The sequence below is a fragment of the Tursiops truncatus genome, chromosome 18 (assembly GCF_011762595.2).
Source record: "Tursiops truncatus isolate mTurTru1 chromosome 18, mTurTru1.mat.Y, whole genome shotgun sequence".
NCBI classification, from domain to species: domain Eukaryota; kingdom Metazoa; phylum Chordata; class Mammalia; order Artiodactyla; family Delphinidae; genus Tursiops; species Tursiops truncatus.
The window spans coordinates 46,802,311-46,819,884 of NC_047051.1; the positions used below are offsets into that span (position 1 = coordinate 46,802,311).

The 17,574-nt window shown below is 41.0% G+C and overlaps 1 protein-coding gene across 5 annotated transcripts in view; it reads right to left on the reverse strand.

Moving 5' to 3' along the window:
* Positions 1–17,574, reverse strand: part of KLF12 (KLF transcription factor 12) — a 448,314-nt gene that overhangs the window by 118,805 nt on the left and 311,935 nt on the right. For all 5 annotated transcript variants that reach the window (XM_073795297.1, XM_019921168.3, XM_073795298.1 and 2 more), the window contains one exon: positions 3,725–3,860. In XM_073795297.1, coding sequence (XP_073651398.1) covers positions 3,725–3,860 — 136 coding nt within the window. The remainder of the gene's footprint in view (positions 1–3,724; positions 3,861–17,574) is intronic.

Below are 17,574 nucleotides of genomic sequence, written 5' to 3' on the forward strand. Positions count from 1 at the left end.
TAATCATGTGCCTGTACCTCTCTTTTTCCAAACACTTATTTCATAATTATGTTTGTCAAGTAGTTAAGGGTAATGATCCTATTATAGCATCAGAGGGGATAAAAAACAAACAAACCAGACCTAAGCAAAACAGATGTTCTATGAATTGCTGGAAGTTGGCTTTGTCAGAATTACTTGAATACACTGTCTCTGGCTCGGACAGTATCTCTACAGTTGAAATACAAGAAGGGTAGAGCCTGTCTGTAGGCCTCGCTATGGCCGGTTCTTCCCATTTATCTGAATTCACTGAGGCTGAGCTGATAAACGAGAAGCAAGTGAATCAATGAAAATAGTTGCAATGATTGGTTCAAGCACAGTTCAGGAGCCTTGCTATAAAAATCTATTTAAATGGAAGTGAACTTAGGTTGCAGCTCTAGCCACCAAGCATTGTTCCTTTTTATTCAAAGACAAGAGTATCTGAATATTATATATTGGGGTGGGGAGAGGTGCAATGGCTAACAACTTCTGCATTTCAAATCAAAGGAAAATTTCTTGAACTGAAGATTTAATAAACGTTCATTTTAAAAACCAGTAAAATGCATAATACCAAATATTTAAAAAGAGCATTTATTAGCATATTAAGGTTTATGCTATGTAAATATAATAATGTCAGCAAAGTTAGCCATCAAATTAAAAATTCAAATTATGGTGATGACCGCATGAGGCAAGGCTATGAACCCGAATGGGAAAGGAGACAAAGAAGAGATTCAGTTGGAGAGGGTCACCTTGTGGGTTAGGATCTTGCCTGAAGGGCTGGCCTAGGACAAGGCAGTTTCGCCCCTCTCTAGTGTCAGTCTTTCCTAATAGCTTCCTTTCTCATCTTCCGGCTTCTTCCTTGACACTGCACTGGTGGCCAATGAGATAAGAGGCATGCCTTCCAACCCCTCCTAAACCATGGCTTTAATTGGAGGGACGTGTTTTGGTTGCCCAGGGCTTCTAAAATGTGCTTCCTCTATTGCACATAAACCCTTGATTTTATCACCTCTCTACCTGCAGGCATCCTTCTCACCTAACTCAAAGTTCTGCAAGTGGCAGAAACAGATGCACGGATGTCTCTTGAAATCCTCTCATCTCGTACATGCCAAGATGGTGTTCAATCCTCTTACGATTTGAAGCATTATTTTATTGATCATAGTATACTGGAATTTTTTTGTTTGTTGGACAGCTTTTGAGTTAATAGAAGCCATCAAGATCCAAAGGCAAACAGAAAAAAGAGGAAAGGGAAATTAATAGTGAAACAGAGACATGCATTAAAAATCAGAGAAATTAAGAGCAGGAAGACATATCCACCGAGAGTTAACTTTGGGTAAACCTAAGTACAGATTTTTTAAAAAAATTCTCTAACAAGGACTATATACTTATTTGTCCCAGAATAAAATTTTCCTCAACATATTGTTTTAAGTTTTGAAATACACCTGTATTTAAGACGTCTCTGCAGAACATTCTTTTCGCTTCATCTAACAGTATCTTAGCACTTCTCAGTGTTTACACACACATACTCCTTCTTGAGTGATGGTTAATTAACTATTGATGGGTCCTGGCATTCTAGGGCTTCCCAAGTGACAGCTCAGTATTCTTTACTAATCGTTTAATGAAAACACTTACATGAATAATGAATCTGGCACTTGCCTAGATACACATGCAACTTTTGCAATAGTAATAAAGGCAGGCGTATGCACCGTCAGAACAAAATATTGTGGGGCTTACAAATGTTTTCACAAAGCAAATCGGAGAGGTTATGTTGAAAATGAAGCTCCAGTTCCTAAAGGCTGCTATTAAAAGTTTCATATTAAAATATACTATTATATTCTCAGCACATAATATTAAAAGCACAACAAATGGTTATGTTTAAGATGTTAATACCATGATTTGCTCGATAAGCCCGAAATGGAGTAAGCATAACTTAGATTTTAGTAATCACAGTGCCAAACTTACAGAAACACACATATCTATAACACACACACACAAATTATGTATATATTATATGGTGCAGGAAAACTGTGATTAAAATGTCTATGAAACTTATGATTCATCTCAGAATTGAACTTTGTCATCATTTAGTCTAATTTTGCAGGTGAGAACATGGAATCCTTGATCTTAAGATTTAGCTCCCACAAAACCACAATCACTGTGCTGATCACTGAACTGGTGATGAAGTGACCGGGCATGCTAGCACTTAAATATGATTTCAGCCATCCTTCTGATCCAACGCTTTGGAGAAACTAAGTTACTACAACCAGTTACTGGAACAAATGAGAGAAAAAAGTGTTTTTATACATGTTCAAGTGGAAGAACATGACTGGTAACAGACATTACAGGCACTCCTGAGAAAAAGATATGTTTGGGGAGTTAGAAGTCCTAAACTTTGTCTCGTCACCACTTATTATATGACTCTGGAGAAGACACTGAACCTCTCTCATCCTCAGTATCTTCATTTGTAAAATCAGCATGACACTTGCAATATTTATATTTACTAGTTGTCATGTACTTATACTACACACTATTACCATTATTGTTACTACTACCACTAATAATAATATTAATTTCACCCTTGAGGCTCTCATCTGTCAAAACTTTGCAATTCAATTTTCATGCCTTGTAACTATACCACACTCTCACAATGGTCCTATAAAGTACGTATTCTTTCTTATTACAGATGAAGAAATATCTCAGAGTGGTTAGTTAACTTGCCAGATGTCACATGGCTATTAAGTGACTGAATGTGAACTTGAATCCAAATCTTTCTGACTGCAATTTCATTAGATTTTCCATATCCTGTTTCCTCTAATATATAATATACCTAGTACCTATTTATCATAGAGATTCATTTTATACACCCTCACATATACACACACATAGGCTTTAAATTCTAAAATGCCCTACTAATTTTTTTTTTTAATTTCAAGGCCTAATTCATGAAACAGAGTAGATATTTAGTCAATACCTGGGAAAAAAGAATTAATATATGGGAGGTAACTAAGATCATTTTAAGTAAAGTGTTAATTAACTTTTGTATTGGCAGTAACAGTGACTTAATTTAAATCTTCCTCTTCTTTAAAATTATGTTATTAAAAATTATGCTAGAGAAAAAATACACATGGACTAGTCATAGGTGAAATTCTAGACACAGAATTGACAATGATGAAAAAGCAGCTATTTTCAACGAAAAAGGGCTAAACTCTAACTCTGTGTTACAGTTAAAGGAGTGAGAAACGATCCCTTTAAAAATTACATATGATTTGAATGTTTCAAAGGGGTAACATAGTATCTTCCAAATTTTAAATTTCAAAAAAGCTGTTCTGTACTTTCCTATCAACACAAGATAATACTGCCTGTCATATTGTACCTCTCTTGACTGTTCTATATGAATAATGAAAACAATGATGATAATTAGATAGTGACACTCGAAAAGAACAATTTTTTTTTTCAGAGTTAAGGAGAAGGGGCGGGAAGTATTAAAAAAGAAGTCTCATTTCTATTCAAAATACAAATTTTCAACTACGCAAAACACTCCATGTTTCCCCTAATCTCCTCCCAGAGAACACAAGGCTGAATGGAAAGATGCTGACACATGTGCCCGTTCAGAGCTAGAATGACAGGTCTGGGGAACAGGAGATGCTGCTGTTTCCATTATCCATTGAACACCTTGGCAATTCTTATTTCATCCTGAGAATGTGATACTTACTCTTGTACTGCTCTGGCTATGGAAAGGGCCGTAGATCCAGTTTCATTAACGCTATCTAAGGTCACATTTGGCAGGTCATCATCATCACTGTCACTTTTACTTTGTCTGGGAGATAGGCCTCGGGGGTCCATTTGTGCTGGGAAAAAAAGGCATATATAATGAATTAAAATTAGTGTGCAGAAAGTTAACCTTGTCCTGGACCAACATCAAGCATGGAATGTCTCTTCTGTGTATGTCACACACATGGAATTCTCCAGAAATCCCAGGAATTAGTGAAAGCGACGTATGTTATGGACTGAGCACGCACTGACTCTTATCCCTTGTTCGTCTGATTTATAAAACCTCCATCAGCTCTCGGTAGTTTCAGGGGATGATTATGGAATAGAAACTGTAAAATCTACAATATTACCAACTTCTGAGAAGCTGATTAGGTAGCTCATGAGTTACTGTTCTACCCTCTGGCTTCTTCTTGCTTCTGCAACCAGAGCTCTGGCCATTTCGTTGCACATTAGCACTTTCCCTGGAAGGTGGAGAGCAGGAGGGAGAGAAGGTTTTATTTGTTTAGGGCTCCCATCAGAAGCTTAAAGAACGACAAGGTTTACAAGACTAACATAAAGGTTTAGGTATTCTTCATACTACAGTGAATCCTTGTTCACAGTTCGCTGTTGCTCTAAGTGGAGATCTGAGTGCAGGAAAATGACTGAAGTAGTAGCATTTTAACTGTGTCTACACGTGCTAGCAAGTGCCCTTCATCTCTATGCTGATCTCATTTTCCAAAAATGCATTTCTAGATAAGATCCTCCTTCCGCTGCAAACTGGCCAAAGCAGGACATAGCCTGACGTTCTGACTCCTGTTGATGGTGACCGCCAGATCCTTTTAAATGAGAGAATCGCCATCAACATTTAATATACTAATGTATATTTTAAAAAATAGATTTCATTCCCACCGCCTTCTCTTTATGAACAGCTTTAGCAACCACCGCCTAGGATTTCCATCAGCCCTCTCAGCTGAGGCACGGAAGAAGCACACCTTCTAAATTAAAAGTACTGCGCTAGCTACATAATTGCATTGCTAAAACATATGACTTCAACCCTCAGCCAGCTCCCTCAGCCTGCTCTTCCAAGCTGCCTACAAAAGATTTCTGAAACCACCACTAGCTGTAAAGAGAAGCAAAATACACTTAAAATCGTGGTTACAATGACATTTGGGTACATTTACGGTTTCATTTTTTTTCTCAAATCATTTTTTTTTCTTGCTGTTACTGTGCATCATACATTAGGTAGAGCCACAGGAAAATGCTGATATTTTCCCATTTTTTAAACCACGAAAGACAATTTCTCATGATTCTACCTAATACTTACCATATGAATAGAAAAACTATACCTAGAGAGTTCTGATATATTTCTAACTAAACTTGGTTAGGAAGGAGCGAATATCTGTTGAACCTAGGGTGTGAGTGTACTTGACATACATTCTGCCTGTAAGTATAAACACGAAAATGTACTTTGAATAGTGGACGTGTTTGGTAAATGTTGGCTAAATTAAAGAGAAAATAATGAAACTAATCTAAAGCAGTGGTCCTTTGCTGATGACAAATTTGCCCCCCGCCCCCGGCAAAAGACATCTGGCAATGTCTAGAGACACACTGATTTGTCATAACTTGAAGGAAGGGGGGGGATGCTCCTGGCACCCAGAAGGCAGAAGCCAAGGATGCTGCTAGACATCCTACAAAACACAGGACAGTCAGTGCCCCATGACAAAGAATGAACCAGTCTAAAACGTCAATAGCACCAGGCTGAGAAACTTTGACCTAGAGATTTAAGAGTTTGGACATAACGGCGTTACATCTGATGACTTTCAATTGCATAGCTATGTTCCAGTTTCAAAGTCACTAGCGACGAAATTAAATCACACATTAGATTATCCATCTTTTCTGGTTCTATCCTCAAATAAAACAATTCACTGTCATGTGACTTGGCACTCGTAACTTCCACCGATACAGCACTCACTCACTCCAACGCCAGGAATGAATTATGCAGTGACGCTCATTAAGAGTCCTTGAATGTTGTCTTTTTACCACATGGTGGGACAAAGACTTTCTTTTCCATCTGATCTCTAGAGATTTCTTAGGAGAGGGATGTTGGAGAAACTCTTTGTAGAGGAAAGTAACCAGTCCCACAATTATGCAATAACAGAGAGCTACTTAAGTATTCAGTCATTCCAAAGGCACTGAAGGCATCAGACCATTTAAGATTTATTTTGGCTACAGGCAACAGAAACTGGCTCGGGCTAACTTATATTAAACGAATGTACTGGAAAGATACTGGGCAGCTCACAGAATGGAAGGTAAAGCTGAACAACCAGCACTCAAGTAGCCCAAGACACAGAGATGATACAGGCATTTCAACCAGGAATTCATCGATGGGTTTCCTCTGGGCCCATCTCACTTTAAAATGATTCATTTAACAATCGTTCACAACTGCTCAAATTCAACCAAGAAAATGAGTAATAGACCTATCTAGGCTTCCAAATCTCATACTGTGTGGTGTTACATACACCTGGAAACATCAACAAGTTAACATTTCAAGTTCCTGAAACACCATGCACGAAGACTCCTTTGCCAAGATATCAAATTAACAGATAGCCAGAGAAAAGAGAATATTCTGGTCCCATCTTTAGCAAGACAACTAGAGCTCTCACAGGTAAGTAATACAACTCAAGGAAGACACAGGCGGTTAACCAATAAGCAATTTGGCTGTGAAAGTTAGTCTCGCTGTATGAGATTCCAAATAACTGGTGTGAGAGTTGATCATCTAAATTATGTTATGTTGCTATCTTAATGAGAGTTTAAAATATGTTAAATATGATGTCTTTTTTGATGTACTTTTCAGGAACATTATAATTGAGGATTTCTTTCCAATAGTTTCAATAAATATTATGAAATACATCTGCTGCCATCATGCTGGGAAACTCTTTTTACCGTACCTTCAGCCAAGTCGAGGAAGTAATTAGAAAAGCTTCTTAAAATGTGCATTGCTGGGCTTCCCTGGGGGCGCAGTGGTTGAGGGTCCGCCTGCCAATGCAGGGGACACGGGTTCGTGCCCCGGTCCGGGAAGATCCCACATGCCGCGGAGCGGCTGGGCCCGTGAGCCGTGGCCGCTGAGCCTGCGCATCCGGAGCCTGTGCTCCGCAATGAGAGAGGCCACAACAGCGAGAGGCCCGCGTACCACAAAAAAAAAAAAAAAAAGTGCATTGCTGATTAGGTCAGATGATTAGCTTGTCTACATACTCGCATAATTCCACTCTATTTTTATTAAATGTGGGGTAGGGACATTTATCCTAGTTAACCTCCATTAGTCTTTGAGTTTCTCAGCTCATTTAGGGAACACCAATTCTTTGGGGTGCCCATGCAGAGAAAATGGAAAAGTTACCTGGGCACCAGAACCAAAAACGTACCTATTTCCCGAAGTAAGAGAGCAGCCGGAGAACTATAAGCACCTGAAAAGGATTTACATTTGAGACTTTATTCCTCTTAAATGAAAAAGGGATCAGACACGGGTGGGTACTCCAGCTCATTGCTGGTGGAAGTGTCATCCCCGAGGTGGAGGTACTGGGGAACGCGGTGTGAACTTCACTCCATGTCACACAAACTCTGGAAGATAACTGCAGAACCCCCAACACCTGAAGTTGAACCTATCTACCCTTTCAAACACCCACCTATAGTCAATGTCACTGTAAAGATCATCCCAATGAGTCGTGTCTCCCTGTAGCCAGGCTCTCGTGGGGCTCCTTCCCCCAGTGACTCTGGCCTTGGCTCGATGACTTGAAGTCACTTTAGACCGAGCAGACACATTCCAGACACCAGATGACCACGTTCATAGGAGTGACCAGCGTGAGAACAGCCCGGCTAAACCCATTCCAAATTTTTGACTCACAGAACTGTGAGCAAAAAAAATAGTTGCTATTTTAATCTACTAAATTTGGGAGTGATTTGTTACACAGCAATACAAAATCAATGTAGTGAAATAGGAGGGAAGGGGGGCAGGGCACAGCATTTGAAAGAATGACACATGCCGAGGACATGACATAAACTGATTAGAACAAAATGGGTCCAAGATGGTGGACAAGTCGACGTCCACTAGACCTTGAGCCTCACTATACACTCACTGTAACACATCAGCAAGCTAAATGACACACCCACAGGCGCCATGACAGTTCCAAGGATCCATAAGGATCAAAAAGTGGGCAGTGGCACAATTCCTGGAAATCCCCACCCCTTCCCAAAATAGCTGGGAAACTCCTCCCACTCATTAGCCTATGGAATTACCCTCCCCTATAAAAACTGACAACCCCCATGCCCTGGTGCCTTTCTCACCTTCTGAGATGGCCCACACTCTGTCTGTGGAGTGTGATTCTCTCTAAGTAAATCCACTTCTTACCCATCACTTTGTCTCTCACTGAATTCTTTCTGCGATGAGACTTCAAGAACCTGCTTCATTAAGTGCTGAAACCAGGTGTGTGATCTCAGTTGGAAGACTGTGGGTTTTGGCCGGGTTCGAGTCCCGGCCACATGGGTTCGAGTCCCGGCATGTGGGTTCAAGTCCCAACCTGAGGTGCACGGTTTCAATACCAGCTACCCTCCCAGCTCCTTCCAGTGATTTCCTGGCAACGATGTGGAAAGACTTCTGCTACAGTTATAGTCAGCCTATCACACGCCTCTCTATTTCCCTCCCAAGAGGTAATCTGGCCTCCAGTGGCATATACTTAAGTGGGCTATTAATACAATAAAGGAAAGTAAATGCCACGTTATTTTACATTATTTACTTCTTAATCCAAAATGTGCAAAATGGATTTACAGGCATTTTGTCTTTAAAAGCGTCTTCTTTGATCCTTGACCGTGCCTCATACAGGCTTCTATGGGAAAGGGGCCATGAGCTGCCATTATTGCTCTGGTGGACAAAGCTTTTCTACCCAAGTTCATAGTTCACAGGAGGCTCAGATGGGCAGAACTCCCAGGTACATGATCACCCAAAGCTACACTCCCTATGTTTGCCTTTCTAGAACTCCCATGAAACATGGAAACTTTACTTTCCCCCCACATAACAGTGGACTGACACAGACGCAGTGGCATCAGCATCCCTTCTCACCTCCGTCACCTCAGGCGAGGTGCTCTTCTAACCTCCTTGGAAAGGAACTGGTCCATTCAGCTATTCTTAAAGGAAAGGAAGCTTTCCCGTTATGTCACCATATTTACTATGTATAATACAATCATCTTTGAACACACATGGAAATTTACAGACGAACATTTTCTAACCAGAAGGAATGCATTCAATCGCCTTCACCTCCGCCCATCAGGGCTGGAGGGTAGAGGGGTGCACGTGGATGGAAGCGGGGTGAGGCAGTCGGATGGGCAGCTGCCGTGCTGCCAGCCTTTCTCTTCCCCTGTCGGCCACTGTCAGGCTGCCTGCTACCTGCAGATGTCCTCATTGCTCGCCCTGCCAAGGCTGAAGCGTGCCCCAGTTACAGAAACCTTGGTTTCCAGGAGGGCCGCTGCTTCCCTAGAAACAAGGGCAGTGGGAGGATGAGGGGGGGAAAATGGAAAATGAATGTATGGGGGGGAGAATTCCTAGCATCCCAGAGTAGGAGAGTCTCCTTCAGCACTTTCAATGTAGGAGTGCTCCAAAAATGACAGTCATAGAGGGTTTTTAGAATAAAAACATGGCTCTGGCTTCAGAGAACATGGGTGAGACTCCTGGCCCCGCCACTCATCATTTACAGCCATCTGGCCTTGGGCAATTGATTTCCCACCACTAACCCTCAGTTTTCTTCCCCTGCCATTGCCGCTGTGAGGAGTAAAGGAGATAATATATGCAAAGTGTTTAGTACCCTGCCCTGCACTTAGGAGTCAGTCATCATTCTGTTTCATCCTGGCAGTACGTTTAGTACTACTACTTCAGCCTTCCCTTATATCGATATAATACTATTTACAAAGCCCTCATCTTCCCCTGGACTTATTCAAATCAAGCATTTTTCTTTTTAAATGTACCTAAGCTGAAAATACTACTAGAGAATATATATACCTAAGTATATAATACCTAAAACCACTACTTCTTTTAATCCAAACATTCCATACTTAAGACGGTTTGAGTTACGATTTTTCAACTTTACAATGGAGTGAGAGCGATATGCATTCATTAGAAACTGCACTTTGAATTTTGCTCTTTTCCCGGGCTAGCAATATGCCCTACCAGACTCTCTCATGATGCTGTGCAGTGAGCCCCAGCCCCCAGTCAGCCACCCAATCACAACTGTTCACAACCGATACACTTACAACCATCCTGGTTTTCACTTTCAATACAGTATTCAACAGACTACATGAGATATTCAACACTTTATTATAAAGTAGGCTTTGTGTTGGACGATTCTGCCCAACTGAAGGCTAACGTAAGCGCTCTCAGCACGTTTAAGGTAGGCAAGGTTAAGCTATGATGACCAGTAGGTAAGGTGCATTAAATGCATTTTTGACTTAAGATATCTTCAGCTTATGGTGGGTTTATCGGGATGTAACCCCATCTTAAGTCAAGGAAGATTTGTATTCAGTCAACAGATATTTATTGGGCACCTATGAGGTACCAAGCACTCTTCTGAGTGTTGGGGAGAAAGGAGAGAATAAGGTAGATAAAAATTCCTGGTTTTGTACTGGGGCCGGGGCAGGGGAGACAGATAACAAAAATAAATAGATAAGAAAACCACATCCTCTGTAGACAGTCAGTGCCATGGAGAAAATAAAACAGGGAAGGGAGGGTAGGGGTCGCTGAGAGGCAGGGTGACAATTTCAGACAGGGTGGCCAGGAAGGTCTCACGGAGAAGGTGACACCTGAGCCAGGACCTGGGGGAGCTGAGGGACGCTTGCATATGTGGCTTATTTATTTCGGTGGATGGGGTAGGATATTCCAGGCAGAACAAACAATAGGTGCAAAGGCTCTGAGGTGGGAGCAGGTTTTACGTGCCTGAGGACCTGCAAGGAGGTTATAGCTGGAGCTGAGACTCAGAGGGCAAAGTGCATGAGGCCAGACAGAGGAGGGTGGGCACGAAAGCCTTGAGGGCCAGTGGAAGGATTTTGAGTTTTGTTCTGGGTGGGAAAGGAAGCCACTGGGAAAGGTTAAGTAAAAGGATGACAGGATCTAAGTTACGTCATTTGATCAGGATCACCCTGGCTATACAAGCACAGGGGGAGATCCAGATGGAGATACATGCAGGAGAATCATCAGTGATATTAATATTCCCTAAAAACTGCACTAGCTTTTCTCTCTTTGGTCACCTCATGCTGGCCACACACGGTCAATTAAAACTTAGGTAGAACTTTCTTACCTGCAGGGCTATGAAGCACGCTTTTCATAATACATTTGTACAACTGATGTTCTGACCTCATTTGGTTTCAGAGTATCAGTTGCTCAAATACATACTTGATTTTTCTAGCATATCAAGATAGATGATGAGAGAAAAACACATAAGTAAATAAAGCTTGACTCAAAGGACGGTGGACTCCAAGCTTAGAACCAGCTCTCCTGGGTTCCACTCTACTTACTGATGTTTCTACTACGCTCTGCTTCTTACTTTCTTTACTTTTGTTACTGCTAATGTGACTATGCCTCTACATAGTAGTAACTGTGATTGTTTAGATAACCCCCAATGGAGATTTAAAAATCCAATCAATTATGCAAATCCTGGGATGTTGGTACTCTGCAGATACAATACGCAACTTACTTATTTTTTTTTCCCAATTCCTCTCTGCACATGTGTCAGTGTTATGGCTTCTGCCCCCATTATATTAAAAAATAACCTCATAATGTTCTTATGATTCCCTGGTGCAAGGTCCCCTTCTCAGTGATAATGCCATCGGACCTCTCTGCACCTTTCAAGACTGTTGGTTATCTCTCTTCATTTTCACTTGCAGCCTCTTCTTGAATCTCTCTCCCGCCTTGATTTCAGGGGTGGGCACACTGAGGCTTGCCACCTTCTTTTTTTTTTTTTTTTGCTATACGCGGGCCTCTCACTATTGTGGCCTCTCCCGTTGTGGAGCACAGGCTCCGGACGCGCAGGCCCAGAGGCCATGGCTCACGGGCCCAGCCGCTCCACGGCATGTGGGATCTTCCCGGACCGGGGCATGAACCCGTGTCCCTTGCATCGGCAGGCAGACTCTCAACCACTGCGCCACCGGGGAAGCCCTCCACCTGCTTTTATAAATAAAGTTTTATTCCAGCATGCTCACGATTTTGTCTCTGGCCGTTTTAGGGCTCAGACGGCACAGTTGAGTAGTTGTCACAGAAACCATATGGCTCGCCATAAAATACCACCTGGCCTTTTGGAGAAAGCATTTGCTGACTCTGCTGTAGACTGTTTAATTCTCTTGGGTCTCTCTCCCTCTTACCTTCTTCATCTCCTCTCTCTGCATATACCTAAATGTTAGCTACCCCTTCAGACTCCACTACCTACCTTCTTATTTCTGCCTCTCTTTATTGGTGACCTTCTCGTAATTCCAGACAATTCCACAATTTCAATTACTATCTCAGTGGAGATGAACACCAAATTCATGTTCCTGTCTCTAACCTCTGCCCTAAACCCCAGTTTATTTACATTTATATTTCCAGCATCCTACTTCACCTGACTGTCGGAAAGTCATTTCAAACTCCGGTCCTATACCTCTTTCAAGTCTCAATGGAAAGACCCATCATTCTCCTGGTCACCCAGGTTCAGAGCTCTCATCATTTCATGTGTGTCCCCTTCATTCAACCAGCTGCTAATTGCTATTGCTTTTACCCCACAATTTTTCTCGAGCCCCTTCCTTTCTTTTCATAATAAACTCAATAAACTCCCTCAAAGTACTGCTACATAAATTTGTCTTCTATAGTATTTCTCTAGTAATTAAATGAATGCAGGACTTTCCTCAAATCACTCTTCATTTGAAAGCCTTGAATTTTCCCCACTACGTCAACAAATAAGGTACAGCAGCGCCCACTAACCATCCTACAATTTCATTTTTCATTTGGAACACTTATGTGTCTTATCTGCAAGGCCCCTGAATCCAGCTACATATGGGTATTCCCTTCTACCCACAATTCAGTCAACAAAAAACCTTCCTTCGGGCTTCCCTGGCGGCGCAGTGGTTGAGAGTCTGCCTGCTGATGCGGGGGACACGGGTTCGTGCCCTGGTCTGGGAGGATCCCACATGCCGTGGAGGCTGCAGAGCCTGTGCTCCGCAGCGGGAGAGGCCACAGCGGTGAGAGGCCCGCGTACCGCAAAAAAACAAACACACACACACACAAAAAAAAAAACAAAAAAAACCTTCCTTCATCAACTTTCTTTTCATTTTCTAAAAAAATATAAACTTTCCTTTTTAAAAAATACCTATATTTTGTACTTAAATATTTTCATGGCACTCTTGCACTTCCCATTTTGAATTATACTTAAGCATGTACTTATTTTACATCCCTTTTTATTCCATCTACTCCTTGAAAGGAGAGACCACATTGATTACATTCCCTTGTACACAGTCAAAAGTAACATTTACTGATGAAGATGATGGTAATAAATGCAGATCTCTACTTGAAATGATCACAGTGGTTCCCAGCTGGCAAAAGATTCGTCAGTATAATGATAAAAGTGTATGTTTCACATTTTATTTTAAAAATTACATTCTGGCTTATATTCTAATATTAACATTTGTGGGGGGAAGTCACAATCATTAAATTTCTATTCCTCTATGAAGTCTTAGATAATTCTATATATTTTTTGGTTTGTATAGGTCACAGGGTAACATAGGAATGAAAATGTTCTTAGTTTTTCTTCATTTTTTAAACTAAATTACATTTAACAGACTTTTCTTTCCTTTCAGGAAAATATTTTAAGTACATCAACATACCTATCATTTCTATAATATGAGTTACTGCTTGGAAACTGCAATAAAGGAATTCAATGCTTTAAAATACAGCTTAAAATTAATGCTTGTTGAGATTATCACAACAGCAACTAGGGTTTCATTTTCTAAAGAATCATGACTAAAACTACTTTTCTTATTTATAAAAAGAAAATGAATAGAGATTTACAACTGTCTTGTGTTCACTGGAAGTATGCCTTAGCTCATAAAAAGCTTTTGTGATCAAAAAGAATTCATAAAATTTTCCATTAATAAGTGGAGTTTTACTTACACTAGCCTTATGTAACTCTCCAGAGTCAGCCAAGAGCCCTGAACTCTAGGAGTCCTCTGAGATATCACTATACCACTATTTCCCACTACCTTTCCATTTTCTCAATTCATTACAACTGCTCAAAACCCAACCTAACCAGCTCCAATTGATTTATTCAAAACTGAATCTACTTTAGTCAGAGATGATTTAGAATACTTAATAATAAAGTGAATTTGTGGTGAGTACATATGGTGCATAATGAGATCATCAAACTCATTCTCATCTGTAAGGCACAAAGAAGATGATTTTAGGCATTAATCCGTGGCATTTTAATTCACTTTTCTTATTTCACTTAGTTGGTCTCTCTGCTCTGTGTTTTCTGCTTCGTCACCTGGGTACAATTGAATCTTGCAAGAAACAGATTGAGATCTGATAAAATGATTTTAATACCACTAAATCATAATCCTCAATTTAAATATAAGGTGCTTAGATATAAGAAAAGAAAGACTTCAGAAATGGCAGAAAATCTACCTTGAACTTAAGAGTTCTGTTTCTATATCAACTAAGCTCTGTATAGTTAGTTGGCATGGAAATGACTTACACTTACAAAGAAAGATTCTTTGCTAGTTTCAAAGTAAAAAGGTTAAAAAAGTGGGCACATAAAAGTACCATGGCATGTTTCGAATCAATGTTGCTATTGCTTCTTACCCCTCTTTAAATGGTTTGCTTTCCGTGCCTCATTTTACAATATACTTAAACCTGCCAGATTAAAAGTAAGTCATGGGGCTTCCCTGGTGGCGCAGTGGTTGAGAGTCCGCCTGCCGATGCAGGGGACATGGGTTCGTGCCCCAGTCCGGGAAGATCCCACATGCCGCGGAGCGGCTGGGCCCATGAGCCATGGCCGCTGAGCCTGCGCGTCCGGAGCCTGTGCTCCGCAACGGGAGAGGCCACAACAGTGAGAGGCCCGTGTGCGGTAAGTCATGATATGTAACAGTGATTTAATTCATCCTATTAGACATACAGTAGACCTTTGGAATTCCTGAAGATTTGTTCCAAGACTAGTAAAAATCCTCAAATTTGTAAATTACTGACACACGCTGTTGGGTCTCTCTACAGCTTTCAAGACGATTGGTTACGCCTCTTCACTTTCACTTCCATCCTCTTCTTAAAACTCTCTCCACCCTTGGCTTTGGGAATGGGCACACTTGTCCACATACCCTGTAATACATTTCCATCCGGAGTTATATATCTCTTGTGCACACCTTCCCATCATATTTTTTAAAATTTTATTAAAGTTTTCTTTCTCATTTAGCAATTTACCCACATACCCACACACACGCCTCTCCCCGCAGCAACTCACTAGCGTTACTGTGTGGGCCACAGGTAGAGAGCACAAAGCATGGCTGAAATGAGTCCTGCAGTTTGGAGGCTCAGGCAAGAACCGACTCCCATGTTGACGTGACTTGTTAGAAAAAGTTTTAACTTGTGACTTAGCAAAATATAGGTACTACATAACAGACTTGTAGGGACACTTGTGAAAAGCCAACATCTTAGATGTTCTACCTGTCAATGCCAGGGTCTACTGTGTTAAAATCCCGGAAAATAATTTTTTTTATGAGGGCAAAAGTCAGTGCTAACTCTTCTCTTTGCAGTGCATTGTTTGGCTTCATCCTAACCTGGGATGAATAACTACTCAAAAATGACCTGTAAATATCTTTGGGCCAAAAAGCAAGTATTGTTACATTTTCTTCCTCTGTTTCAACCTAGGCTGAAGGATGTGTTTGCTCACATCCTCATTTTATGCAAACTCCAAAGAGAAATATTTGCTCTGAAAAACTGGATTAAAGGTGTCTTCCATATCAATTCTATGTTTGATATGCTTTTAGAAGAAAGGACAATTCTATTAGTTCCCCTCAACCCCTAAGAAGCATGCATTCTCTGTTTGGGGGCTTTGTTTGTTTTTAAAGAGATGTTATTTTGATGCTTTGCCTAAAAGCCCCCCTTGGGGATGATAAATTACCTAGCCTCTGAGATCCCCACCATCTGGAAATGGAATCATAACTTCCTTTGGCTTCGGGTACAACCACTACTTTGGGGCTCATTTGCACAGACCCCTTCCTGAGCGCATGGTCAGGGAAGGAGCCCATACAGGCAGGTGACGCTCTCTCCAGAAATGACTCCAAGAACAAGGTCAAACTCATAATTCTACCTAGAGACATGGTCAGGGAAGGAGCCCATACAGGCAGGTGGCGCTCTCTCCAGAAATGACTCCAAGAACAAGGTCAAACTCAAAATTCTACCTAGAGACAGGCCACGTGAAACAATATATGCTAATTAATACATGCTATATTGGAAGAGGGTGTAAAAGGCATACACTTGTCTTTTTAGCTTTCTTAACTTTCAACTGGGTTTACACTAACTTCTTTACGAAAGCCCATCTCGGTTCTGTGAGGAGAAGAAGATAAGGGCTATCGTAGAGGGTGAGGTCTCAGACTTTCCCAAGCCAATGTCTGGTAGATTGCATCATGCTTGAGGTCAGTATGCTTAGATGTTAAACACACACAAATATTCGATATTGTTTTCTTTGAATATAGCAATAAGGAAAAATAGATTTTTCTTTTTGGTAAAAACTACTGACATTTATGTGTGGATGACTTCTAAAACGTATAATGCTCTAACAGTGTGCATTCTGAACATCATCTACCCTGACTCCCTTCACGAAAGCTGCCAAAGTCACCTCCTCAGCACTAAGCATCAGCTGGCCCTGAGGCCAAGCAGAGAGCTGAGAAGCCCGGATGGCTCATTATAATCCATGCACATTAGTATGCTAAAAATAGAGCTCTTCCTCTGTGTCTACCCCATTCAGGCTATCAATTAAATAAGATGTCAAGGACCAAAGCAACTAGTCGGTATTGTTATTCCTTTTTTCTCCTTCAACCACTCCAAATCCTGAAAACTGTTTCCTCCCATTGTCTCTCCCATCCAACCATCTTTGACATAAATATCACAGTAAGATCCTTTTTGACCCACCTCCTAGAGAAATAGAAATAAAAACAAAAATAAACAAATGGGCCCTAATAAAACTTAAAAGCTTTTGCACAGCAAAGGAAACCATAAACGATGAAAATACAACCCTCAGAATGGGAGAAAATATTTGCAAATGAAACAACTGACAAAGGATTAATCTCCAAAATATACAAGCCGCTCATGCAGCTCAATATCAAAAAAAGAAACAATCCAATCCAAAAATGGGCTGAAGACCTAAATAGACATTTCTGCAAAGAAGATATACAGATTGCCAACAAACACATGAAAGGATGCTCAATATTAGAGAAATGCAAATCAAAACCACAATGAGGTATCACCTCACACGGGTCAGAATGGCCACTATCAAAAAATCTACAAACAATAAATGCTGGAGAGGGTGTGCAGAAAAGGGAACCCTCTTGCACTGTTGGTGGGAATGTAAATTGATAACGGCCACTATGGAGAACAGTATGGAGGTTCCTTAAAAAACTAAAAGTAGAACTACCATACGACCCAGCAATCCCACTACTGGGCATATACCCAGAGAAAATCATAATTCAAAAAGACACATGCACCCCAATGTTCACTTCAGCACTATTTACAATAGGCAGGACATGGAAGCAACCTAAACGCCC